Source organism: Carcharhinus amblyrhynchos, chromosome 6 (genome assembly GCF_965287045.1).
Source record: "Carcharhinus amblyrhynchos chromosome 6, sCarAmb.v2.hapA, whole genome shotgun sequence".
Taxonomy (NCBI): Eukaryota; Metazoa; Chordata; class Chondrichthyes; order Carcharhiniformes; family Carcharhinidae; genus Carcharhinus; species Carcharhinus amblyrhynchos.
The window spans coordinates 7,082,541-7,109,986 of record NC_137329.1 but is presented as its reverse complement, the minus strand read 5'-3'; the positions used below and the strand labels follow the sequence as shown (position 1 = coordinate 7,109,986).

Genomic DNA, 27,446 nt, shown 5'->3' with positions numbered 1-27,446 from the left:
TTTCCAGGGACCACATCCCTCTATTCTCATCGTATTCATGTATTTGTCAAGATGTCCCTTAAAAGTCACTTTTATATCTGCTTCCAGTACTTCCCCTGGCAGTGAGTGCCAGGCATGCACCACCCTCTGTGTAAAAAAACTTGCCTCATACATCTCCATTAAACCTTGCACCTTAAACCTATGCGCCCTAGTAATTGACTCTTCCAGCCTGGGAAAAAGCTTCTGACTATCCATTCTGTCATACTGCTCATAATCTTGTAGATTTCTATCAGGTTCCTCAACCTCTGTCGTTCCAGTGAGAACAAACCAAGTTTCTTCAACCTCTCCTCATAGCTATTGCCCTCCATACTAGGCAACATTCTGCTCAATCTTTTCTGTATTCTCCCCAAAGCCTCCACATCCTTCTGGTAATGTGGCAACCAGAATTGAACACTATTCCAAGTGCGGCCTAACTAAGGTTCTATAAAACTGCAATATGACTTGCCAGTTTTTAAACTCAGTGCCCCGGCTGATGAAGGCAAGCATGCCTTATGTCTTCTTGACTACCTTCTCCACCTGCATTGCACTTGCAGTGACCTGTGCACATATGCGCCCAGATCCCTCTGGCTATCAATACTCTTAAGAGTACTACCATTTGCTGTACATTTCCTATCTGTATTAGACCTTTCAAAATGTATTATCTCACATTTGTCCAGATTAAACTCCATCTGCCATCTCTCCACCCAAGTCTCCAACCAATCTATATCTTGCTGTATCCTCTGATGGTCCTCATCACTGTCTATTGCCTTTGCGTTGCCTGCAAACTTACTAATCGAACCAGTTACATTTTCCTCCAAATCATTTAGATATATATTACAAACAGTCATTTATATATATTACAAATGATTGAAGAGGGTGGCTAGGATTGTCCCAAAATATTTCTAAGTGTCAAATTCATGTGAAAACTGGAGTAATTCATGCTGTTTTTTTCAGTGGGAATTCAGAGAATAATCTCCCACACCCTGTGCCCTGCAAAAGCCACCAGCGTGAATATCATTAAAAACTAGGGCCAGAATCTATCTCTGCTCGAGAGGCTGAAATCAGTGCCCTGAGTGGGCCACTGCGCATGCGCTGATCTGTCAGCACTGAGATCGGCGCATGTGCAGTGGCCCCACACGAATGGCTTCCCCACACTGATGACAGCCCCACCCCCAACCACTTTTTTTTCTCCTTTCCCCGCAAGCTACCTGCCCCAATGCTGACCTCCCTGCTTCCCCCACTGATCCCTATGCAGAGTGGCAGCCCATCCCCATTAGGCCCCACCCCCTAGCCCTCCATAGGCCCCACCCCCTTGGCATTGCCCCATGCCCTCCAGTAGGTGGGCATGCAAAGGAATTGAACCACTGAAATAGTGTCACATTTTTCAAATCTGGATTTTATTGTTCACAGTTGCTTGTGTGTATTTCATTCCAGTAATATTTTGACCACTTTTACCATGATTTTACTCAGCCTTTTCTCAGATAGTACTTTTCATGTGGAACTTTGGTGAAACTCTCCCACATTTATATATATTTAGCAAAGAGATGGCCACCCACTCTTTCAAGTGAATAATTGCCTAAGTGATGCTTCTGGATTTAACCACAGAGTGGGGAAACTGCAGAATGTGCTGCCATGGGGAGTGGTTGAAGCAAATATTCAAGATGTATTTATTGGAAAGCGAGATAAGGATGAGGGAAAAGGGAATAGATGCAAGGAAGCCCAAGTTGAGCATAACCATCACCACGGACTTATTGGGCCAAATGGTTTGTTTCTATGCCGTATATCTGCTGTAACTCTATTTAGTACTCTGGAGTTTCCAGTCTTCACTAGCCACAGTGGAACTACTATGCTTTGTGTGTCTTGACTCTAGTTTCTGCAGTTTCTCACATTTGGAAATTAGTCATAGAGTTTTTCAGCACAAAAGGTCCCTTCACCCGATCATCTACATTGACAGTCATGCACCTATGCTAATCCGAAACACTTGGTCTGTAGCCTGTATACTATGGTGTTTCAAGTACTCATTTAAATGCTTAAGTGTTGTGGGGGTCCCCGCGTCTACCACCCTTTCAGGCAGTGAGTTCCAGATTCCCATCATTCTCTGGATGGAAAAGATTTCCCTCAAATCCCCTCTAAATCCCCTGCTCCTTATTTTAAATCTATGCACCCTGGTTATTGATTCCTTTATTAAGGGGAAAAAGTTCTTCCTATCTACCCTCTCTCTCTATGTCCCTGTTAATTTTGTACACCTCAATCAAATCCCTCCTCAGCTTTCTTTGCTCTAAGAGAAACAACCCCAGACTAACCAGCCTCTTTTCATAGCTGAAGTACCCGGGCAACATCCTGGTGAATCTCCTCTGCATCCTCTCCAGTGCAATCACACCCTTCCTACAATGTGATGACCAGAAATGCACACTGTACTCCAGCTGTAGCCTAACAAGTGATTTATACTGCTCCATCATTACCTCCCTGCTCTTATGTTCTATGCCTCGACTAATAAATGCAAGTATCTCATATGGCTTCTTTACCACCTTACATACTTGTCATGCAGCCTTCAAGGATTTTTGGACATGCACCCTTGTATTTCCTAGCATCCTTTGTATTCCCTTGCCTTGTTTGTCCCCCAAAATGCATCACCTCACACTTTTCAGGGTTAAATTCTATTTGCCGCTGTTCTGCCCATCTGACCAGCCCATCCATGTCTTAATCGAAGGTTTTTCTCCTCGTTATTTACCACAAGCTACTTGTCTTGATGTGCATTCTAACAGAAGGAGTTGGACTCAGATCCAGATGATTCAGTGAACAGTCAAAAATTTTAGTCAATGCTAACTTATAACTCATAACTTTAAGAAAACAGTATTTGCATATACACTTGCTAGAGTATGTTTTAACAGGGACTTGTTTTTGTAGACTGATAAACAAAGAAAGAACAAAGAAAATTTCAGCATAAGGATAGACCCTTCAGCCCTCCAAGCCTGCACCAACCATGCTGCCCGACTGTCCCCCTTCTCTTCTGGGGACCATATCCCTCTATGATATTCTGTGCTTCAGCTTAATTTGGAAAGTAAGATAAAATGTACTTTGGGAGTCCTTGCTATTTGTGAAAGACAACTTATTTTAGTATTAGAGCTTGTTGGTTACCCAATCACATCTTTTTGAAAAGATTCCTAGCCAAATAGCAATAAACGTAGTGATGTTGAAATGTTAGAACTTCATATTAATCATGTTGGGACACGTTGACTCTGGCATTCTGTTTGTTTAATCCTCTTAAGTCTATTTTGAAAAACTACTGAATGAAGCCTACTGTGGAACCCAAATTTATATTGGAGGGTAAACTCCACAGATTACATAGCAAACTAAGTTTGTCTGCATAAACTTTCACAAGTTTCTGTTTGTTCCTCTCAGGAGTGTCATTGTGGAAAACTTGTATTGGTGCACACAATTGTAGCAAATGGTTTCTGTACTTCACCCAGCTAGCAGCCTTGATGGCACAGTACCAGTTCAAGAATTTAGCCTTTAGGTGGATTACAGGTCAGACTAATATTTATTTGGTCAGCCAGCCAATTAATTAATACATTTATAAATGTAAAAAAACTCTTAAGTCAGCACAAATTTGTTGAACAGTATTTAAATAGGAGCTTAATAGATTTGTGAAATACACTTGCCTGGCTTCGAAAAGCAATATTTTGTATGAAAGAGATATATATATATGCTGTTAGTAATTGTCGAAATGTTCAACATTGGTAGTGATCTAAATGTTTAAATGCTTATTGCTACCTTTTGAAACTCGAGCTCATACAATGTATATGTTGTCTAACTGATCTTCTAAATTTTCTAAATAGAAACTGCATCCAACTGTAAATAGCTTTTGATATAATGTTTCCACTGGAATGTTTTAAATGATAACTGCAGTAGCCAGATGAAATATTTAGCATTCTCTTCCTAAGCCTCTCCTCCTCACTTGCTATCCTCATTTAAGATGCTGCTTAAAACCTACCCCTTTGGCCAGGCTTTTGGTCACCCGCTCTCATTTTCTGTTATGATTCAGTGTCAGATCTTGTTTTGTGAAACACTTTGGATTGTTTTATTACACTGAAGACTTTATGTAAGAGAATGGGAGTTATCCCTGGTCAACATTTATTCCTAATGTGGAGATGTCGGTGTTGGACTGGGGTAAACATAGTAAGAAGTCTCACAACACCAGGTCAAAGTTCAACAGGTTGTTGGACTTTAATCTGGTGTTGTGAGACTTCTTACAATATTTATTTCCCCAGTTAAGATGACTAAGAACAAATTATCTTTGTGGAGGCTTTGTGTGTGCAAATTGGCCGCTGCATTTGCTATGTTAGAGTGTTGAGGAGAGGCGATGGCCTAATCGTATTATCACTAGACTATTAATCCGGAAACTCAGGGTAATGCTCTGGTGACCTGGGTTTGAATTCTGCCATGGCAAACGGTGAAATTTGAACTCATAAAAAAAAATCTGGGATTAAGAATCTACCGATGACCGTGAAATCGTTGTCGATTTTGGGAAACACCCACCTGGTACAGTAATGTCCTTTAGGGAAGGAAATCTGCTGTCCTTATCTGGTCTGGCCTACATGTGACTCCAGAGTCACAGCAATGTGGTTGACACTCAACTGCCGTCTGAAATGGTCTAGCAGACCACTCAGTTCACGGGTGACTAGGGTTGGACAATAAGTGCTGGCCAGTCAGCAACACCCAAATCCCATGAATAAATTTTAAAAAGTGGCTGCCCTTCACTGGTTGTGGAGCATGTTGCGACATTCTAAGTTGTGAAAGGCTGCGGAGAAACGCAAGACATTTTAAATAAATACTAGTTGTTGTCCAGATATGCAGTGTTATCAACTCTGTCCAGAGTCTATAAACTTCCATCTGGCAGCTTTTCTCCTTCATTTGTCAGTGTGGACAACTGGTGTTTCATGGTAAATTATTACATTTCAAAGAATTCTACTACTTGTATACTTGTATCTAAACTTAATGTTGCAATAATGAAGCTACTGCCATATTGGAGCTGCTTAATTATTTTAGTTTCAAGCTGTTCTTCAGTGGTCCGTGATACCATCTGATTCTTTCTATGAGTTATTCACTTGTGATCATTCCAGGTTGCTGTATATTTTATTCACTCCTATTCACCTCTCCCCAATAGCCCTCAATCTAGGTTAATGCAATGAAACAGCACAAAACATTTCACAGGAGTGTTATAAACAAAATTTGGCAATACCTAATTTTATTTATGCAGCAGCATTTAATATAAGAAAAAAATGGGTTGCAGGACATTGAGAGAATGAAGTGAGCTGTGATAGGGAGAGGTCTCCCATCACAAGAGATGTGACCAAAGTCTTCCAAAAAGATAATGTTAAGAAGCCATTCAAAGGCAGGGAGATTAATGAGTAACAAAAGATTGGAAGTTCTATAAAGTCTTGTCACGGTGGGTAAAGGATCTCTTGCAGAAGATGAGCTGAAGAGTAGGACAATCTTCCCACTTCCTTTACATTTGACTTTTATGCTGTATTTTCCAGGTTTTTCACATTTCTCTAATTTATGTATTGAACAATGATGATTTTTCTCAAGATGGTGCCAGAACGAGTAGACTTCTTGCAAGCTATGCCCAGTATACTTTCTAATTCTATCTTTTAGTCTCGTTCTATGCTTCTCAAACTTTATTCTAACTCTTTTAAACTCTTTCTCTGCATCCTAGCTATGACTCTAACACTACATTCTGCGCTCTCTCATTTTCTTCTCTATGAACCATAGCTGTTGGCAACATAGGTTGCCCTTAATGTTGGTAACCTTAATGTTGCCAACATTAAGGGCATTTAAATGGTCATTGGATAATCATATGGATGATATTGGAATAGTGTAGGTTAGATGGGCTTTAGATTGGTTTCACAGATCGGCGCAACATCGAGGGCCGAAGAGCCTGTACTGCGCTGTAATGTTCTGTGTTCTATGAACGGTATGCTTTGTCTGTAAAGCGCACAAGAAACAATACTTTTCACTATTTGTTAATACATGTGACAATAATAAATCAAATCAAATCAAAATGATGAACTTTATGCCACACCTATAGCTTCTAAAGCCCTGGTGAGACTGTACAAATAACGTGTTACCTCTCTTTGATGACAGGATGCCACATTTTGCATTGTGTTGCGTGGAGCACGCCTTGGGCAAGCTATCCTAAGTGATGTCCTTCAAGCAGGCTGCATTCCTGTGATTGTTGGGGATTCTTACATCCTCCCGTTTTCAGAAGTACTAGACTGGAAAAGGTATGCAATGTCTTGGAATTTCTCCAGCAGACCTACTGCATAAAGCTACTTGTACAAAATCATTTTTTGCTGTCTGAACTGTTTTGCTTACTGAATTTGTCACAACTTGTACCGTGAACTGTAATTTATGAAGTATTGAATCATGGAATCTACAGTGCAGAAGGAGGCCATTTGTTCCATCAAGGCTGCACAGACAATAATTCCACCCAGTTCCCATTCCCGTAACCCCATGTATTTATCCGCTTAATCCCCTGACATTAACGGGAAATTTAGCATAGCCAATCCATCTAACCTGCGCATCTTTGGAATGTGGGAGGAAACTGGAGCACCCAGAGGAAACCCACACAGATACAAGGAGAATGTGCAGACTCTGCACAGGCAGTCAGCTGAGTTCAGAATTGAACCTGGGTCCCTGGTGCTTTGAGACAGCAGTGCTAACCACATATCATTGTGCAACAGTTGATCAAAAGATGATAAGATTTTATGTTTTCGAATATTTGAAGATTCTAAATGGCAGAGAATTCATGATGGGTGAAGCGTTACTCAAACTGAATTTAAGCCTTTCTGAAAATTGAGTTTGATTTTAAATTAAATTAGCTTCTCTAATCTGTTTCTGTAATGAATTATGATATCCATTAACTGTGTGGTACTTGATTTTAATTTCCTCTCTTTCTTGCATGCTGTCCCCTCCCCCCACTAACTATAGGCGAGCATACTGATATTTGGGTGTTGATTTTTCTTTTCTGCCGTTGGAGTGTATAAGCTCTTTGAGTTTTAAATCTTTGCACGAGCATACATTAATTTCTTTTAAAATGAACAAGGTTTCGTCATTAAGCTAAATTGGGCAGCTCTTTCAGTGCAAAATGATGGGCTAAATGCGGCCTCCTGTAAGATTTTGTGATTTTGATTTTTTTTTAATTTGTTTGGATTTTTGATTTGTACATGAACCAGAAAATGATTTTTGATTTTGTGATTGAACTGTTGAAGTTTACCTGTTATTTCTCAGACAGAAGTCTCACGACACCAGGTTAAAGTCGAAGACTTTAACTTGGTGTTGTGAGACTTCTTGCTGTGTTTACCCCAGTCCAACGCCTGCATCTCCACATCATTTCTCAGACCTTCCATGGTTTAGGTTGATTTCATTCACTATTGAAAGTGAATCTGAAAAATGTCCAATTGCTAAGTGTTTCAGAAATCCTTTCAAAGTCTCTTTACGCAGATTCAAATTGGATTCTAAAAAGGAATTTGTTTTATTAAATCGTGTTAACTTTTTTAAAATTCAAAGCCACTTTATGCCAAAACCAGAAATGTGCAACAAAAGCAGTATGCTTGGTTTTGTGTCTTTTTACAGTTGTCCATAAAACACTATTGATAATCCAGGGAATTTTGTGGTATTGAGTCATGCACACGGCAAGATTCCAGGCTCAGTCCATGGTCCTATGTTTGTTGTTGCTGATCTCAGCCCTGGTGTAGGTGGGAACAGCAGAATCCGCTTCATGTTCTCCAAACGGGGAAGGGGGAGGTTGGAATCAGCCCAGAATTCTTATTACTATAGCAGGATATCAGGGTTTTGAGCAGCTGAGCTGTTTTGTATGTTTGAATATTATAGTCTGCTAATGGTCATTGCTTACTTTCATGTAGGAGGATTTTTTTTCTTCCCCTAGTTGACCAAGTGCATAGAATCTCTTTACCATTTAACAGTCTAGAAACAAAATAACCAATTGAAATTGCATTTCCTATTAAGAGTGTAAACTCACTCCTCAGGAATTAACTGCAGTTACTGCGATTTTTCAACTGCAGGTTGGCAAGACTAAGGCTCAGGGAGCCCCTAGTGTGTATAGATATATTCATAGAGTTTATTTACAGAAAACTATGTACTGTACACACACAGCTGCTCAGTTTCCTTTTGTTTGTCTGGCTATGACTAAATTATCCATTAGGACTTTGTTTAGTTTTTAAAGTTTATTTATAAGTGTCAAAAAGTAGGCTTACATTCACACTGCAATGAAGTTACTCTGAAAATCCCCTTGTCGCCACACTCTGGCACCAGTTTGGGTACACTGAGGGAGAATTTGGCAGGGCCAGTGCACCTAACCAGCATTCCTTTCTGACTGTGGGAAGAAACCGGAGAACCCGGAGGAAACCCACGGAGACACGGAGTTCCGCACAGACAGACTCCGCACAGACAGTGACCCAAGCCAGGAATCAAACCCGGGTCCCTGGCGCAGTGAGGCAGTAGTGCTAACCATTGTGCATTTCCAAACATAACAGCAGTGTTTCAAGAGTACTTCACTGGCTGTATTGCACTTGGTGACATTCTGAAGACATGAGGATCAAAGTTTTAAAGTCTAAAAGGTTTAAAGTTCAAAGTTAAAGATTTTAAAGTTTAAAGTTTTAACAAATCAAAAATAGCTGGAGCTGAATGAGAAGACTCCCAGTTCTCAGTGATATTAATGCATATGCAAGTCTGTTTTCAGTCATGATTTGATGCTTGCCTAATTATATTGCAGATATAAACAGTTGATGCAAATGCTTCACGTGTGAGGATTTGCTTGTTGCCAGTGTTACAATACTGCTGGTTTCCATGCAGTCATACACCCAGCACATATTTATGGTGTCAGAAGCGAAAAAGGAAAATTGGGATAATACTTCCATATTCATTTGTGTAAACCTAATCATTACTTTCTCTGTGTACATTTTCCAGAGCCTGTGTGGTCATACCTGAAGAAAAGCTTTCGGAAATGTACAGTATTCTAAAGACAATTCCTCAGCAACAAATTGAAGACATGCAAAAACGGGTATGGCAAAGTGAATATATTGGCTAAAGATGATGTCAGTTGAAATTACATTTGCATATAAATCTTTTATTGGTTACAATATCTCTTCTGATCATTGGCTATCAATTTTTATTTTTGCTAAATGACAAGCACTTGATACACATAAAATTGAAATCCAACTTTAAATGATAATTGGAAAATGTGTGCGTATAAATAGGTGAATAAAATGTGTGGGTGATATAAAATATTCTCCCAAATTTGAGGACAAATACAGAAATATTCCAATTTTACTTGCATGATAAGTTTTGTTTGTGCACTACACCCTCATTTCTAGTACTTTAAAGCATAGAATAACCTTGTTTAATTATGATGGAATAATCTTTAGTCTTACAAACATTGTTGTACAGCATTAGCTTCACAGAAGGAGTATTTCCCACTTGTAGAAGGTGCAACACCTGTCCCTTCACCTCCTCCTGCTCACCATTCCAGGACCCAAGCACTCTTTTCAAGTCAAACAGTGCTTCACATAAAACAGCTCTGAGGAAAGGTCAACCTGACCTGAAACATTAGCCCTATTCTTGGTCTGAATGTAGCCCAATCCATCACGCAAACCAGCCTCCCATCCATTGACGCTGTCTACACTTCCTGCTGCCTCGGCAAAGCAGCCAGCATAATTAAGGACCCCATGTACCCTGGACATTCTCTCTTCCACTTTCTTCCTTCGGGAAAAAGATACAAAAGTCTGAAGTCTGCTGCCTCAGCAAAGCAGCCAGCATAATTAAGGACCCCATGTACCCTGGACATTCTCTCTTCCACTTTCTTCCTTCGGGAAAAAGATACAAAAGTCTGAAGTCATGTACCAACCGACTCAAGAACAGCTTCTTTCCTGTTGCTGCCTGACTTTTGAAAGGGCTTACCTTGCATTAAGTTGATCTTTCTCTACACTCTAGCTATGACTGTAACACTACATTCTGCACTCTCTCGTTTCCTTCTCTATGAACGGTATGTTTTGTCTGTATAGCGTGCAAGAAATAATACTTTTCACTGTGTACTAATACATGTGAATAATAAATCAAATCAAATCAAATCACAGATGCAGTCAGGCCACCTGAGATTTTCCAGCATTTCCTGTTTTTGTTTCAGATCCCAGCGTCTCCAGCATTTTGCTTTTCACTTTCCACTCCTTTTTTGTTTTTTGATTCAGAAGAATTAACTTTCATTTATCTAAGACTTTGTCACAATGTCAAGATATCCTAAATCACTTAGAAGGTTGTTCCTTGAAATGCAGTGACTGACTATGGTACGGTGGCACAGTGATTAGCATAGTTGCCTCACAACGCCAGCGACTTAGGTTAGATTCCAGCTTGGGTCATTGCCTGTCTGGAATTTGCACGTTCTCCCCATGTCTGCGTGGATTTCCTCCGGGCATGCCGGTTTCCTCCCACATTTCAAAATGTGCAGGTTAGGTTGATTGACTGTGCTAAATTCTGCCTCAGTGTATCTGAACAGGCACCGGAGTGTGGCAACTAAGGGATTTTCACAGTAACTTCATTACAATGTGAATGTAAGCCTACTTGTGACTAATAAATTAACTTTTTACTTTGTTGTTATGTCGGCAAATAAGTCAGCAAATAAATGCAGCAAAAGACCGTAAAGAGCAATTTTTTTTGGTGTTGAGGGAAAAATTAGGACCACGGTTGCCCCTGTGTCCCTTTTGTGATAGCACAAGATTGTTTATATGTGCCTATGGAGCGGGCAGGGCCTCACTTTAACATGTTTTCATGGGCAGCATGGTGGAACAGTGGTTAGCAGTGCAGTTTCACAGCTCCAGGGACCCTGGTTCAATTCTGGCTTCAGGTGACTGTATGGAGTTTGCACGTTCTTCCTGTGTCTGCATGGATTTCCTCTGGGTGCTCCGGTTGGTTCCCACAGTCCAAAGATGTACAGGTTAGTTTGACTGGCTATGCTAAATTGTCCCTTTGTGTCAGGGGGACTAGCCGGATAATTATGTGGGGATAGGGTCTGGGTGGGATTATTGTTGGTGTAACCTCAATGGGTCAAAAGGCCTCCTGCACTATATGGATTCTATGATTCATCAGTATGATGGGACCTCAAAAGGTGCAGCTCTCACTCAATACCATAGAAAAATATCAGATCAAATGCTCAAGCCCATAGTCTGTCAATCTTCTGATTCAGAGTTTGGAATGCGACCACTGAAACAAGCTGACATTTATCTCGTAACAAGCCAGGGTCTTAAAATTTGCATTGACACTTTATTCAGTTGAACCTGAAGAGGTTCCTGAAACATGTCTACATTACAACAGTAACTACACTTCAGAAGTTGTAAAGCTCTTTGTCAGATCCAGTGGTGGTGAAAGGGGCTATATAAATCCTTGTCTAACTTTATAATTTTTTTAAAGCAGACATGTTATGTGATGTTTCCTTTTTAAAAGCGCATGGTGTAGCATGGTCCTCCACTTAAGATTATTTTCTCTCTCTTCTGCTGTTCACTAAAGTAAATAAGCCCAAATGAGCAAGGGCCCCTCTTACTGTTTCATTTGCCAGCTGCGTTTCACTAGTTGTTTGTATATCTGTGGTGCCATGGGCAGCTGGAGTATATTGTTCAGCATTTTTGGACCACATCTCAGCTTTTAGAGCAGCAGAATTGTCATTTAATGACAGATTCAAAGCTTGAGATGTGTGCTGGCTTTCAGGCAGTGTCAGCACCTGAAGAGAAGTTTTGAAGGGCCTGAAATGTTCACAGATTTCCTTGTATTTTTAAGCACAACTCTTATTAACCATCAACATCATTTTTGCAGAAAGTAGTGATCAGCTAAATGGTTATTCTTAAAGGCTGCTGTCAATTGAAGGTAAAATTGCCAAAAAATGCACACTGCAAGATCACACACTGCCTGGTCTGAAATTAAACAAAATACATAAAATACTCAATATAAGGTCAAGAGATATTAAAATGCAAGTGTTGCAGAAATAAGAAGTCTAAAACAAAAACAGTAAAGAAGCTGGAAATGTGCAACAGATCAGTCAGGATCAGTAAAAAAGGACAGTATACTATTCGCAAGCATAGCCTGAAAATAGATCTGAAAATAGGAGATGAGCGGGCGTGTTAAATGAAAAGTGGGAAGTTAACGAGACCACAGGAGGTGTCGGTAGAATGATGCAACAGATAATCTCTGAAGAAATAATCAAAAACATTAAAGGGAAAGGGCATTACGGAAGCAAAGGAAGCTTGGCCATCTGAAGAAATTGAGAAGATAGTTGCAAACTTGCAGTTCATGCCTCACCCAGTTTCCATCTCATCAATCTCTTACGTTCTAGCATTTGCTTTAAAGGTGTCCCTTCCTTGAGTATTTAGACATCTTTTATTTGTTTAATGTCTCTCTGTATGTTACTTAGTGGTAATAATTCCATACATTTTTTCATTGATGCCTCCTTTGGGGTTTTTGTTTTTCTGTTCATTTCACCTTGCCTCTTTAAACTCATCCCTGTATGTTGTGTTTCACTTCTGCTAAAGACTCTGTGCTTGAACCGTTAACTTTGTTGTTTCCACAGATGCTCATTGGTCTGCTGTATGTTTTTAGCTTTTCCAATTTAGAGAAATTGAGCTAGATTTTGTTGGAAGCATCGTCCCTCAGTTAGACTTGCCCCTGCATCTTTCAGATAGATTTTTGAAAGTGTGTACTGATAGCAATGCAGCAAGGGAAAGGGGGTATTTGGGACCCGAGGGAGTGAGACGACCAACTGTGTATCTTTTGCCCAATCATGTTGAAGGATTATGAAATTAATAGTGCAGGAACTGAGAAGAAAGTCCAAATTAATGTGGGTGAATTCCATAATAAATCAGGAACAGAGACTGGAATTTTCCAGCCTTTCATGCCAGTATGATCTTCCGGTCTTGCTGATGTGAGATTTCAGTGCCTTATGAGCCCTGTTGCAAAGTTCAGACAAGAAAGAGAAAGTTAATTGTTTCTTTTTTTCCCGACTCAAACCAATGAAAACGTTTTCAATTTTAATAGTGACTTTTTAAAAAACTCCAGCCATTAATATCTGAAGAAACAGAGCTAACAAGTACAGCGCTAGAGAAGTAAGTCAACTTGAAATTGTTGACTACCGTCATTAAAAAGATGGTTACTTTTATAATGACAATATTTAATTTTCTGAGGTGAGTTACTTTCTACTGCCAAAACTAAACAATGTCACACCAGTGTGAAAGAGTCAGCGTGAAATCTTTTTCATAAAGTTAATGATGGAATAACACAATTCAAACAGCCACCTTTTGTTAGTTACAACTGTACACTTGCTCCTTGCCTGATATGATGTCACTTCGATATAAATAATATAGACTGCTATTAGCCTCACTGTTATTTTGTTAGTAAAATCTGGTCCACTGATGTTTTGTGTTGGTCTTGTAAGCAAATTGAGAGGAAAGACAAAAAAAAATTGTAACTGTCAGATTGATCATCTCATTCTTAGTATTCCTTTGAGCGGTGTTTGAAATCGTACACACATTTATTTAATGAAGGAAGATTGTACTTTTTCTATTGTTGAACTTTCAATTTATGAAAAGCAGGAGGAAAATAGATGTATTGGGTTTGTTTCTGAGATTCATTTTTAAATGGCATTGTCATCTTTTAACATCCTCATGACAAATACTGCCTCTGACCAGGAAAGGAAGTATATGTTCTGTGTGATGACTTCCAGGAAGAGCCAGGATAGCCTTTCTTCTTTAACTTTACTTCCCTCGTTGTAAGGGGTTCTCATTTTCTCCTGTTTCTTCTTTGTCCGGATTCTCCCTAATGTGCTTTTATGTTGCATCTCAACATTTTTGTGCCTTTGGCAAGAAATGCATCTACAAAAATCATTATATTGATGTTTGGATTTGGAAAATGTGCATCCCCTAAAAAAGTTATATTGTGCTTTTGAGAAAGTGTGTGTGTATACTCTAATATCTACAAAAAAAAGGGATTTTTTTGGCCTTTAAGAGAATATAAAAGTTTGTTTAAAAATGTGGTTTTCAGTTTATTTATTAGTGTCACAAGTAGGTTTATATTAACCAAAAGGGAAACTGCTGGAAAATCTCAGGTCTGGCAACATTGGTAAGGAGAGAAAAAAGCTGCTGTTTTGAGTCCACATGACCCTTTGTCAAAGAATCATCCGGACTCAAAACATCAGCTCATTTCTTCCCATACAGATGCTGCCAGACCTGCTGAGATTTTCCAGCATTTTCTCTTGGTTTCAGATTCCAGCATCTGCAGTAATTTGCTTTTAAGCTTACATTAACACTGCAATTAAATTACTGTGAAAAGCCACATTCCAGTGCCTATTCTGGTACACTGAGGGAGAATTTAGCATGGCCAATGCACTTAACCAGCACATCTTTGGACCGTAGGAGGAAACCAGAACACCTGGAGGAAACTCACACAGACACGGGAAGAAATGCAGACTCTTTGCAGACAGTGCCCCAAGGCAGGAATCGTACCCAGGTCCCTGGTGCTGTGAGGCAACAGTGCTAACCACTACCACCATGCCACTCCCTATACCATTATGTGGATTATGCCATTTGTTTAAAAAGTCTTGGTGAAAGAGACCAGCCAGATGTGAGATCAAATGGCTGGAATCTTCTCGAACAGTTAACTTTCAGCCAAAGTTTTTTTTTCTCACAATTTTAGAACAAAATGCAAAAACCCAAAATGTTTCAATTTTTGGCTGATTTTATAACTGCTCAATTTGCATTAAAGTTTTTTTTTGACTGTCAGGACAAAAGATTAGTTGGTTGTTAACCTGTAGAATTTGTAAGTATGCTTTCCAGTGGTACAGTACAGTAATTACAGTTTTACTGGATATGCTTTACTACAGAATAATTTGTACCATATTGGCTTAGTTTGGTCTCCATGGGCAACAGATGCAAAGGTGTTTGCGAATTACATATTTTGTACCTTCCTTCTTTGAGGTTGCCCATCTGTTTCTAATCTTCAGAGTAATATTATTGGTGTGCTTGAAAAACTTATCGGTGTATATCTAACATATTCCAGTGTCATTCTACTATGAAAGACTTAGCAATGGATAGATCATACATTTGGGACAAGTTTGCTAGCCTCAGAAAGACTTTGAACGCTGCAGCTGAATAGGACCGATGTCTGCCATTGACTTGAGACTATGAAACTGAACTGAGCTGGTCTGCTGGTGTTTATGTTCCACATGTGCCTTCTCCCATCCTTCTCTTCATTTCTCTCGCACCTACTGATCTAGCTTTGTCTAATGTAAAGTAAAGTTTATTTATTAGTCACAAATAGTCTTACATTAGCACTGCAAAGAAGTTACTGTGAAAATCCCCGAGCCATCACACTCCAGCACCTGTTCAGGTACACTGCGGGAGAAATTAGCATGACCAATGCACCTAGTCAGCACATCTGTCGAACTGTGGGAGGAAACCCATGCAAACATGGGGAGAATGTGCAGATTCCGCACAGACAGTGACCCAAGCCAGGAATTGAACGCGCGTTCCTAGCACTGTGAAGTAGCAGTGCTAATCACTGCACCCTGTATGTGTTGAAATTTACAGATGACACCAAAATGGGGATTGTGAACAATGCTGAGGAAGATCACCCCTCAACAAAAACAAAACCAAGAAACGTGCAGAATGAACGTGTATCTGGCAGATTAACATACCAATATATAATTCTCTGTTACAATTCAAAGCTTCAATATAATTTTCTCACTCAACAGTTTTATATCAGTTCACTTAAGTAGATCTTCTCACTTACAGTGCTCCTGTGTTTGTCCCTTGCAGGGCGGTGAAAACCAGAACTTGTGTTCATATAGCACTTTTAATGTAGGAAAATGTCCCGAGTTATTTTGCATGTATGTTGATACTTAGCCAAAGAAGATGATATTAGAACAAGTGATTTCCTCAAAGTTTGAAGTGTATTCGTGTCACAAGTAGGCTTACATTAACACTGCAGTGAAGTTACTGTGAAAATCCCCTAGTCGCCACACTCTGGCACCTGTTCAGGTACACTGAGGGAGAATTTAGCATGGCCAATGCACCTAACCAGCATGCCTTTTGGACTGTGGGAAGAAACCGGAGCTCTGGGAGGAAACCCATGCAAACACAGGGAAGATGTGCAGATTCTGCACTGACAGTATCCCAAGCCAGGAATTGAACCCTGGCGCTGTGAGGCAGCAGTGCTAACCACCTTGGTCAAAGAACTACATTTCAAGGAGAGTCTTAAGGAAGGAGAGAAACCAAATGAGAGACTGAGAAGTTCAGAAATGGATATGTGGACAGCTGAAGTTTTGGCTGCATGAGTGTGATGGGAAAGTGAAGGAGAGGAACTGGAGTCTAGCGTGTGAGGAATGCATGGATTTAGGAGGGTATTAGGGCTGAAGGATGTGACAGAGATCAGGAGGTCTGAAGCCACTTTGACAATGGAGAATTTAATTTTTAAAGGCCCAGAATGCCTCGGTTCGAACCTGACAACCAGTTCAATTTGCTTGTTATGTAATGAATTTGCAAAACAGATCCCCAGAAGCCCATTGTGAAACGCTGAGGGGACACTAGGTAGCAATGTTGATTAAGGTTTAATATCAGGCCTATGCAGAATAGCAATTAGATTTTTGGCGAGCAAGGAACCCTACCTTGGGTGTGTCAGACACTTGTGGTAGTGATAAAAGCCAGCATCAACACTTGTGTTATTCCTTTAGCTTGTAACAATAACTTCTGATTAATCTGTTTGGTAGCAATCAAAATGAAAGTGTTGACAAGCCAGGGAAAACAAAATGGAAATTACTTCCACTTTATTGAAATGAGCTACTTGGATGTTTAAAGCCTAAAAGTGTAAAATAGAACAGCATAAATCCAAGGTGCTTATAGGCGAACAAATGCTAAGATGAGAGCAAAGCTGAAGGGTCTTTCCTTTGCTTAATGAGAATAAAGCGAGTGAGGAAAAGATAGATTTCTGAACCTTGTGTCAAAACAGGTGCATCAAGAGCCAATTTTGAGAGACACCATTCTGTGCCAAATAAATCTGAAAGACAGTCAACCTGACCCTGGCGAGTGCTTGAAATGGTTGTTGTGATCCAGTAGTTGTTTTAGCCAACCCCCCCACTTTCCAACATTAGAAAGTGATGAACGAGGCTGGAGCCTGGCCTGCTCTGCTTGAGATTCTTCATTGGCCGATCCAGCCTCAGCATCAGCCCTTAATGAAAAGTAGTTTAAACAAAAATGTAAATTATTTTTCTGTTGAGTCAGGCTAAAGGAACTGGAGTACTCCTCCAAGTCCATTGTATTTGTGGTCAGGCCTACTCAAAGACATGCAGGTTAGGTGCATTGGCCATGGTAAATTCTCCCTCAGTGTACCCAAACAGGTGCCAGAGTATGGCAACTAGGGGGATTTTTACAGTAACTTCATTGCAGTGTTAATGTAAGCCTACTTGTCACACTAATAAACTTTAATCTTTGTTTGCTCCACCCCAACTCTTCCTATTGCAGGCTTTACTTTTGGGCTGCCTTTTGCAAGGCAAGTAAGCCAATGTTCATCATTTGAAAATGGGTGAGCTGTCTGCAGAGGCATGAGTGGTGTTGGCAGTTCTCCCAAGTAATGTTACTGAGGCTGTTTGGCCTCAGGTCTCCCTCCCAGTTGGGGCATGTGCTCCATGTGTGCCATCCGTTTCAGTCCTGTAAATGGGCCTGAAGGAATTTGAACTCTGTCTGTTTTAGATACAGGTATATTTCAAACACTTTACAAAGTTACATATGTGTGTACTACCAAGTCTGCTTGCAGCTGTTTTTCTTTGTGAAACATTGGTCCTCTACTTGTAAATTCTGGGGGCCCTGCAGTTATCCTGTGGTGTATTAACACATGAATCCTTGATCTACTCATCTAAAATCCCTTGGTAATTTTGGTGAAGGTGTCAGCTCATTTATTTTATGATGGCTGATCCTGCTTTTGAAGTGGCAGACAGGAATTTGATGGCTTGCATGCTTGTATCCAAGAGCATAAGTTTAGAATGAAATTGTTGAATCTTCAACCTCTATGTGCCTTGGCTAGCAATAATCCAAAATGCAAGGCTAATAACACTTCACTTTGTCTGATCTCTGTTGTAGCCACAGAACATGATCAGCAAGTATATTTTTCCCACTGTTTTCTACCAATTATGATTCATTTTATGTATCTGATTTATTGCCATTAAAACTCCCTCAATTTTGACTATTATGAATAGTAATCGCAAATTCTAAATTAGTTTGTGCATTCTTCAGATAGACTTCTAAATCTGATCTGAAGTAGGAATGAACTCTGACTCCTTGTACTTATGGTCACTTCTAACCTCCAATCAATCTTTCTTTTGCAATCTTTCTTATCTCCCTCATTTGATTGATAATAGTACGGTTAGTGCTCTTCTGAACTTCCCTCTTCGTCCTGATACTCCCGTCTCTTCATCCTAATACTCCCTTCTCTCTGTCCTGATACTCAAAATATTCCATCTGACACACTGTTCCTCCTCCTTGCATCCTCAGCTGTGTAAAGTCAAGATTCTTTACACTCTCTCTTTAATCACAACAACAAAAGAAAATCGGAAATGCAGGACTTTCTTTTTAAATGAAAAGGTATAAAGTTTGTGGGGCATGTTGCTGGCACGGTGCTAGAACAAGAAGCTTTAACGGGTTTCGAGAACAGGCTACAGGTTTCTGTCATCGGTTCCAGGGTCGTTAAAAGTGTATTGTTAGAACACTGGATAAATGGAACAAGTCATTCCCGGCTATAAATTGTTTAATGTAAATCGTTCTCCCACATCCATCTCATTATCTCAATCCACAAAGACGACCTAATACTTTGAGGCGTAATTCCTAATCTCCATTTCATTTCATTTTACTGCTGACCCGATGCATTTACAGTTGTACTACTTCACTCTGTGATGCCATTGCGAGCAACAGAGATCAGAGCTCTACTCATTCCCTGGTCTCAGTGTGATACTTATCCTTAATACTTAGTTTCTCATTTTCTTTGCGGATCTTAGAACCAGAAAGGGCTATTTCATTCAGAACAAAATACAATACCCATTCTCATTTAGGTAATTTCCTTTAGCTTTATTTTTTTCTAAGGCATGCACCCATTTCAAACAAGTGGGGATGTACCTAGAAGCTGGAGACTTCAAACTCCTTTTGAAATATTATAGAACATGTTTCTATGTTCCTGTTTCTGAAGTTACTGAAACACCTGGACACAGCCACAATGATTAAAATGGTTTGGACATTGGCTGGCTCCCTTCTGGATCCTCCTCAGTTAATGTTTCTCGGTGCTTTATACCTGGATGATTCAATAGGTCCACATCAGGAGGACAAAAATCTTCAATTTTTAAAACAATGCAATGAGAATACTAAATATATAAATCATGCTCTTTCTAACTTCAAATTCTGAGTGGCAATTTAAATTTGTGCATCTAGTTTCTACTGTCGACAAGGTTCAGCATGAGATGGCACAGTGGTTATCGCTGCTACCTCAGTGCACCAGGGACCCAGGTTTGATTCTGGTCTTGGCCAACTGTCTGTGTGGAGTTTGCACGCTCTCTCCGTGGTCTGCGTGGGTTTTTTCCGGGTGCTCCGGTTCCCTTCCACACTCCAAAGATGTACAGGTTAGGTGGATTGGCCATGGTGAATATGCAGGGTTACGGGATAGGATGGAAGAAGGAGGGGCCTGGGTGGGATGCTCTGTGGAAGGGTTGGTGCAGACTCGATGGGCCAGATGGCCTCTTTCTGCACCATAGGTTAGGTTTTCTGCATTGTGCATGGACAAGTACACATGTGCAGACAGGTCTCAGCGGTCTTCTTGCATTGGTAGGAGACACTGTTTTGCTGGTTTGGGTTTTTCTTATCTCTTTCTTTGCTCCTTCATGGTATATTTAAACTGCTGCTGTACAGCCATTCACACTGCGCTGGTTCTGTTTCTTTTCTGCACCCATTGCTACTACCTTTGGCCTTTTGTGCCAGAAATTTTTTATCATTTAATCTGTCTTGCCTCCAGTCCTATCATGGACATTCCCGTTTGTTCTTCTTCACCCTCCCCTGCCTCCCTTGCCCTTGCTTGAAACCTATTACATTTCTATTTTTCCTCAGTTCTGATGGAGGGTCATTGACCTCTGTTTCTCTACGCAGATGCTGCCTGACCTGTTGAATTTTTCAGCATTTTCTGTTTTTATTTCAGATTTCCAGCATCAGCAGTGCTTCGCTTTTGTACCATTGCCCCATCTAATTGTCTTTCAATTACAAAGTATAATTTAGCAAGTTTGATCTAAATGCTTGAAATCTTAGTGGTTGAGTACAAATAAAATGAGATTTTAAAGTACATCTTTGACTTTACCAGTAAGCCACCTGACAGTTTGACAAATTCATCAGAAAGTGAATTAGAATAGGATTTAAAAACATTTGCAAAATACATCCACTTGTTTTTATCTTGGTTTGGGGCTTGCCTATTCTCATTCCAATTGATATCCATATTAATGATTATCGTTGATTCATAGCAGGTATTCAGATTTTTGCTTTGTGTTCATTTTAAATGTACAACTCTTGTATCCTCCTATGCTATGGGAAGTGCTAGATTGCTTCCTAAAAATATACTGATTAAATTAAAACACAATATGTGAATGAAAGTTGTTGAGGTTAATGCCAATCTGTTGGTTATTGGGAGCTCTTGGAAAGAACAGTTGCAAGATGAATAGTAAGAAATATGAATTGCAAGAATTTCTCTCCCTGACTGAAAACAGATTTTGCATGTCTGCTGATGATGTATTGTGTTCTGACAGTACTTCATAAATCCTCAAGTGGATTGTGCCTTGGAAAAATGTTTCGGTCTCAAGTCAAAGTGTAGTGGTGTAATGCATTTATCATGTGACAGGGTTAGAAACGTCCATTTGAAGAATGAATGAAAAATGGTTGGTATCTATCAGCACAACCTATTTATACTTTACGGGACATCTTGACATTGGCATTTTGTGTGAGGAGGAAACATTTCAACCCACCTTGACGGCACAAATGATTGAGTGATTCATATTGCGTATTCACCTTATTAGCAAAGGGTTAATTTGCAGGAATAATGCTACTAAAATACAATGAACATTTTTGCTAATGTCCCAAACAAAGTTCTGTCACTTTATTACACTGTGATTTTATAGAATACCTAAATGGCTGCATTTAAGTCTGTGAAGTGCTTGCATATACTTCCTCAAGTCTTAAATGTCTGCGTTTCTGTGGAAAGAGATCCATAGTACTTCTATGGAAATCCTAGCTTAGGTTTTCTTTCTTCAGGGTAAGTCACGAATGAATTTGAGTTAATTTGTCTAGTCTGCTGCATGTCAAAGCAAATTCAAAAACATTTTTCTACCTTGGTGCACTTGAGAAATATCACTGCCAGCTATTTTTGCCAGTAGTAAATTAAAGAGGATGAACAAAAACACATTAAAACAAAACAGTTGAGAAACGGGGGAGTACACAGTTAATATTATCTCTTAGATGAGTCCTCTCATCTGTCCTTATCACCTATGATGGAAAACATACCATCTGCCTACCTCCTGTGTCTGGCTGCCATCCAATGCATTTCAGCTGATAAGGCCAGATGGGGGGGAAAAAACTCATCCGGAAAAGTCATGTGCACATAAAATTATGGATCCAAACACATCTTTAAGGAGGCATATTAGCGAGTGAGATTTCTCTTTTGCTTCTGTCTCATTTTGATCAGTGCAGTTGTTAACTGTTTATAGTGCTATATGTGCAACAACAGTTTACAAGTGTTTATTTAAATATTTTAAGTCTGAAGCTTAACTCCACTGTGTAAAATTAAATAAAAAGAAACAGGTTGAAACTGAAAACGATCAACAGAATGCAACGACCGATCTGTAAAGTTTCATGGGTTTTTTGATTTTTTTTCCTTCTGAAGTTATAAGATTGCAACTCCAAAGGTAGTAGCTGCCTTCCGATCCTTCCAACAGCAGGAGCTGAGTTCTTCATCTGTTCAATCTAGGCCACATGTGGTGGTAGGCTGCTTTAACATGATGGGCATCGCTGCTAATCCTGATCCTGTCCTCACTCACCTGTTAGCCAGTGTCACTGGGTAGCAATCAAACTAGATACGTATGCTTTTTACACCCGACTAAGATCAGAGTTTAGTTGTAGCTGAAAGCGTCAGGCAATGAACACGATTTTGTCAAAAAATTAATGCTTCTAGTTGATTGAATTAATTGCAATTCTGTGATCTTTCAAGCATTTCTGTTTTGGCTGACATGAACATGAACAATATTTTTAAAGTTGCCACTGAGTATACTTGTGAAATTGAATTCGTTGAATACATGCCCTTATTTTAAATTACAATCAGTCATTGTTATCCACTACCCAGAGCCAACTAAATAACTTGTTTCCAGCAGGATTTCTAGTCATTCCTCCCAAGTCCTTTGCTGGAAACAGGCCAAGACATTGTTGAATGCTATATGTTTTTTTCCTTCTCTGTGAAACTAAATCTTACAGACTTTTAAAATAATTAATGGATTGATGAAAATATTGATGTCAAACATTTCATCCACTATAAAAGACATCTTTTATTTACCAGGTACTGCAAAATTGAGTGTTTGAATTTTATCCAGGAATTTATTACATACCTTGTTTATAGAGGGCAGCTATAGCGTTACAATTGTGGCGCAAGAATTTAATTGAACAAATATATCATTCGAAATCTTTTGTGTTTGTTAGTTGGTAACTTTATCAAAAATATGTTGAAGCAGAACAAATTCTCCCAGCAGCACAGTGGGCCAGGAGACTCAAGTGGAGGCTGTTTACAGGCTCCCTGTTGGGTGCCGCAACCTCCGCGAGTCTCTGGGCGTTGGATTTCTGGCGCTGTCAGTTCCATGCCAGAAATTGGCGCTGTAGAATGTATTTAAATTAGAATTTGCATCCAGAGTCTCCCCTCATTGCCAGGAGTTTTTCACTCTTTACAATAGCTCCCCACTAACAGGGAGCTGGAGGCCCGACCCCACTGGAGTGAAGGGAGGCCATTGAGGTCTAGGGGAGTCCCGCTACCACCTTGCACTCAGCAGTGACAGAGGGAGGGAGGGAGGCCAGTGATAGGACTGTGGGGGTATGGGGAGGGAGGTTGCGTGATTGAGTCGGACTGGTGGGTTGGTGGTGTCAGGGATGGCCCAGACACATCTGGGAGGCCAGTGATTGGGAGGCTGGCAGTGTGGGGCTACTACGCATGCGCTGATCTTGGCTGTAACAGATCAGCGCGAGCTGAATGGGCTGCTCAGTGTTATGCTGCTGGCCTGTCCAGCGAGAACTGGCCCTGCTCCCAGCTTTTTCGCGAGATTAACGCTAGTGCATTCAACAGCGCTGAGTGTGGGAGATTCATTTTGAAAATCCTGCTGGAAAAACTAGTGGGATTTACTCCAGTTTTTACGCAAATTCAGCACTTAGAATTTTTTGGGAGAATCCCACCTGTTATTTTTATCAACAGTTTGTCTCCAATGTGCAGAACTGATGGCTATAGTGTTCACAGAATTGTGACAGGAAAACATGGAGATAAAGACATATTTGTTTATCATCCCAAAACAATTATCTAGAAATTGAAGAGCTATTAACCACTGGTTTAAAGAGACAGTGTTGAATTGAGAGAGAAGCAATGAGTATGTAGTGTTAAAAAATAAATCTGATCTGAAGATAGAACAAATTGTCAAAATGATTTTTTTTGAAAAACAGGTTAATCGCTAGCTACATTTTGCAGTCATGAATGGCAGGTTTTGATCTGCTAAGTGTGTTGTTTGCTGCACTAATATTGCACGACTAGTTTCTGACCCTGTTTTACACTGCCTGATTTTAATTCTGATTGCCCTGCCTCGAGGGGAAATCTGCCTATGGGAGGTTACATGTGCATACAATACTTCTCCCAAGCAGTCTGACAATAAATGTTTAGAGAATAGGCCCACTGATTTTAAAAAAATCAAACCCATTTCAGGTAGATTTAAAAGATTGGCCAGGAGATTGTTCTGAGTAGGCACTGCTGCCTCACAGCACCAGGGACCCGGGTTCGATTCTGGCCTTGAGTGACTGTCTGTATGGAGTCTGCACATTTTCCCCATCTTTGTGTGGGTTTCCTCTTGGTGCTCTGGTTTCCTCCCACAGTGCAAGGATGTGTGGGTTAGGTAGATTGGTCATGTTAAATTGACTCTCATGGTAGGGAGATTAAGAGGGTACATGTGTGGGGTTAAGACAGTAGATGGGTTCGATTGTGGTCAGTACAGACTCGATGGGCCAAAATGGCCTGCTTCTGTACTGTAGGGATTCTATGATCTATGAGTCATTTGATACCACATTAAGAGTTCTTTTGGTTCCCATAGGACTATTTTGGCTCAGAATTAACATATCAGTTTAACTGTAGCTGCCCCCATTTTTAGTGTTCACCTATAACTGTGTACGTGATAACTTCAATGCGACTGTGAGGTTGCTTATACCTGCAACCGCCATAGTCGTGTTTTATATTGTGTGATGTAGAAGAGTAAAGCAGTGAAGAAATCTGTTCTACAGAATGGCCTTTTCTCCCCAGATCCAGGTCTGGGCCTGACCATTCATACCACCATGATTGTAAAGTAGAAGCAGCTTCAAATTGACACTGAAATTATGTGTATAACCATTGGCGGACTAATATGAAATACTAAATAGCTGGGGCTGGAGTTAGACTTAATTTTCGGATAAAAACTGTCTCTGAATAAAAAAAACTTAGATGTTCCTCATTATCACATTATCTCGGTGCTATGTTTATGCAGTAACTGTCTGGCTTATGTAGTTACTTTGATTTCTCACAATATTGCACTCTAACTATATTTATGATGTGGAGATGCTGGTGTAGGACTGGGGTGAGCACAGTAAGTAGTGTCTCAGCACCACATTAAAGTCCAACACGTTTATTTGGAATCACGAGCTTTCAGAGCACAGCTCCTGCTAAAGGAGCAGCACTCTGAAACGCTCCCATCACCTGATGAAGGAGCAGCGCTCCAAAAGCTCGTGATTCCAAGTAAACCTGTTGGACTTTAATCTGGTGTTGTGAGACTTCTGACTAACTGTATTTAGGCAAGTTTCCATTCCTAGCAGCACAAACCACGAGCCTCCATTTCTGTGATGGAGGTCTTGGTCACATGCCCGGTATTGTATCTGAGAACTGAGGAAATCTATTCAATTGCCATTGACAGATTTAAGGATCAGGCAACTATAGATCTCAAATCCATGAGTATATGGTGTGAAATGCTGCAATGCTATGCTAAATCAAATTGTAGCATTACCTGTTCTTATTCCCCTCCTCCCTGCCACCACCTTGTCCTCTACTGAAGAGGAGTTTTGTTTTCATAGATACAACAAGCCTAACAATGTTTAAGTGTGCTTGGTCTCTTCAAGTGCAAGTTTTAAATCCATTCTTCAAGGGGATTGCTACATAATCTAGTTCATCTGGGATTGACTGCAGGGCTTTAACAGCAGCTTACCTTCTGTGTACAAAATCAATCCCCCTTGAACAAATATTTCAGTTTCTGCAAAATTGCTATATCATCGATTATCTGTGAAGTGAATAGAGGTAAAACAGACCCTGCTTTGGGGTAGCTTTGAAGGAGAGGGCAGACAGCAGCTGATATAGGCCATCACCATAGGAACCAGCACTCTGACTCAAAATGAAGGGAAAGTTGTAAAAGGATCCATTATATGCTTTGCAAGTGGACTCTCAAAACAGATTTTTATTGGGCAGTGGCTCCTGCTTTAGTAACCTTTGGACCTTACAGCGCTCTGAGGTGCTAGAAAGCACCTTATTTTGCCTTTGAACTCCCGTCTGCGGCTGCATGGGCAAAGCTTTGCAATTAAATCCGTATATTTTTCTTGGAACACACTCTCGGCAGGGTGACTGTTGTAAGGGAAGCTGATATGAGTCCCAAACACTGACGTATTTAAAGATGATACCCCAGAGTGTTGAAACGGGTAGCATTAAGTTTCAGACACTGTCCATCATGTGTCAGAACGTGGCATAATTCCTTCAATTCAAATCTGGCACATTCCTAAAATTAGAGTTTAAAATTTAGTTTGTTTATAATAACTGTGTTTTCATTTGGGAACAACCTTTTTACATCATTTTCATTTTATACTGCGTAAACTTTGCTTGTCTTGACTATCTTATATATGTATTAAAGCACTTGTGTAACTAGCCTACATTCCTAAATTTGCGAATGCTCATCTGAAGTGGATTTTGAGATTTTTAAAAATAGATTGAAAGAGGTAGATTTAGGGATGAAATTTAGAAGAATAGGAATGCCTCTGTTGGTGAGCTGAAGGGTGATAGGTGCACATAAGGAGGTATACAGCTACATAAAATTCCAAAGCAAGGGTGGAAAAAATGAATAGGTATTTATAGACTAGGACAAGGACTTAGCATGGACCCTAGTAGGTGTAGAGTTTCAGCTGTAAGGCCAGCAAAAAGTGCACTGAAGTAGTCAAATCTGGAAGCGATGTGGTATGTGTAAGGTTTCCAGCAGCAAAGGGACAAGCAGTGCAGTTGGAGACCAAGGAAAGTAGTTGCAAGTGGAGTGGAGTTTTGAGTCAAGCAGATGCCAAAATTGCACAATCCTTTCAGCCTGGAGAGAGTGATGGAAGGCAAAGACAGTGACTTTGATCTTTCCACTGAAGATTTGGATGAAGTTAAGGCCCACCTGGCAATTATGGATTAATTTCAAATTTAAGTGTGCCTTAACATGTTTACGTCAAAACTAACGTATGATACTTTTACTGACAAAAAAGATCTAGGTATTTACTGTTTCATATATGTAAAAAAATTCAAAATGCCTGGATTGCTTGTAGACAGTTCCAGCTTTGACGCATATGTTATCTTATAAGCAATTTCCAGTTGTAATTGACCATATGCTGAACCCTTGGTTCCTTGTTAAACTTTGAAATAGTGTCCAGAAGGAAATGCATCCTGCATGGCTGTAAAAGTCCATGATGTTGTGGCGCCAGTGAGGTGGACCTAAGGTTTTTTTTTCTGTCCAATTAAAAAGAAAACATTTAACTTCCTAAATCCATTCTGGTACTTAAGTTGTATAAAATTAGTACTACATACAGTGTTCATATAGTTTCATAGATTTATTTATTCCACAATAATTTGACATGGTCAGTTTACACAGTTAATTATAATAGGTATTGGACAATGCCAGTGTTGTAATCATGTAAATTTCTTCACTGTAACATTACAAAGCTCTTTCTGCAGTGCACTTGCAAATGATGCTTAATGTAAACCTAAATGCAGTGTTAGGGTTATCAAAATATTTAAGTTTGACA

At 39.9% G+C, this 27,446-nt stretch overlaps 1 protein-coding gene across 3 annotated transcripts in view; it reads left to right on the top strand.

Annotated features, from left to right (window-relative positions):
- ext2 (exostosin glycosyltransferase 2) overlaps nucleotides 1-27,446 on the top strand; it is a 153,919-nt gene that overhangs the window by 56,330 nt on the left and 70,143 nt on the right. For all 3 annotated transcript variants that reach the window (XM_080189872.1, XM_080189870.1, XM_080189871.1), the window contains 2 exons: nucleotides 6,166-6,305; nucleotides 9,010-9,103. In XM_080189872.1, the coding sequence (XP_080045998.1) occupies nucleotides 6,166-6,305; nucleotides 9,010-9,103 (234 nt within the window). The remainder of the gene's footprint in view (nucleotides 1-6,165; nucleotides 6,306-9,009; nucleotides 9,104-27,446) is intronic.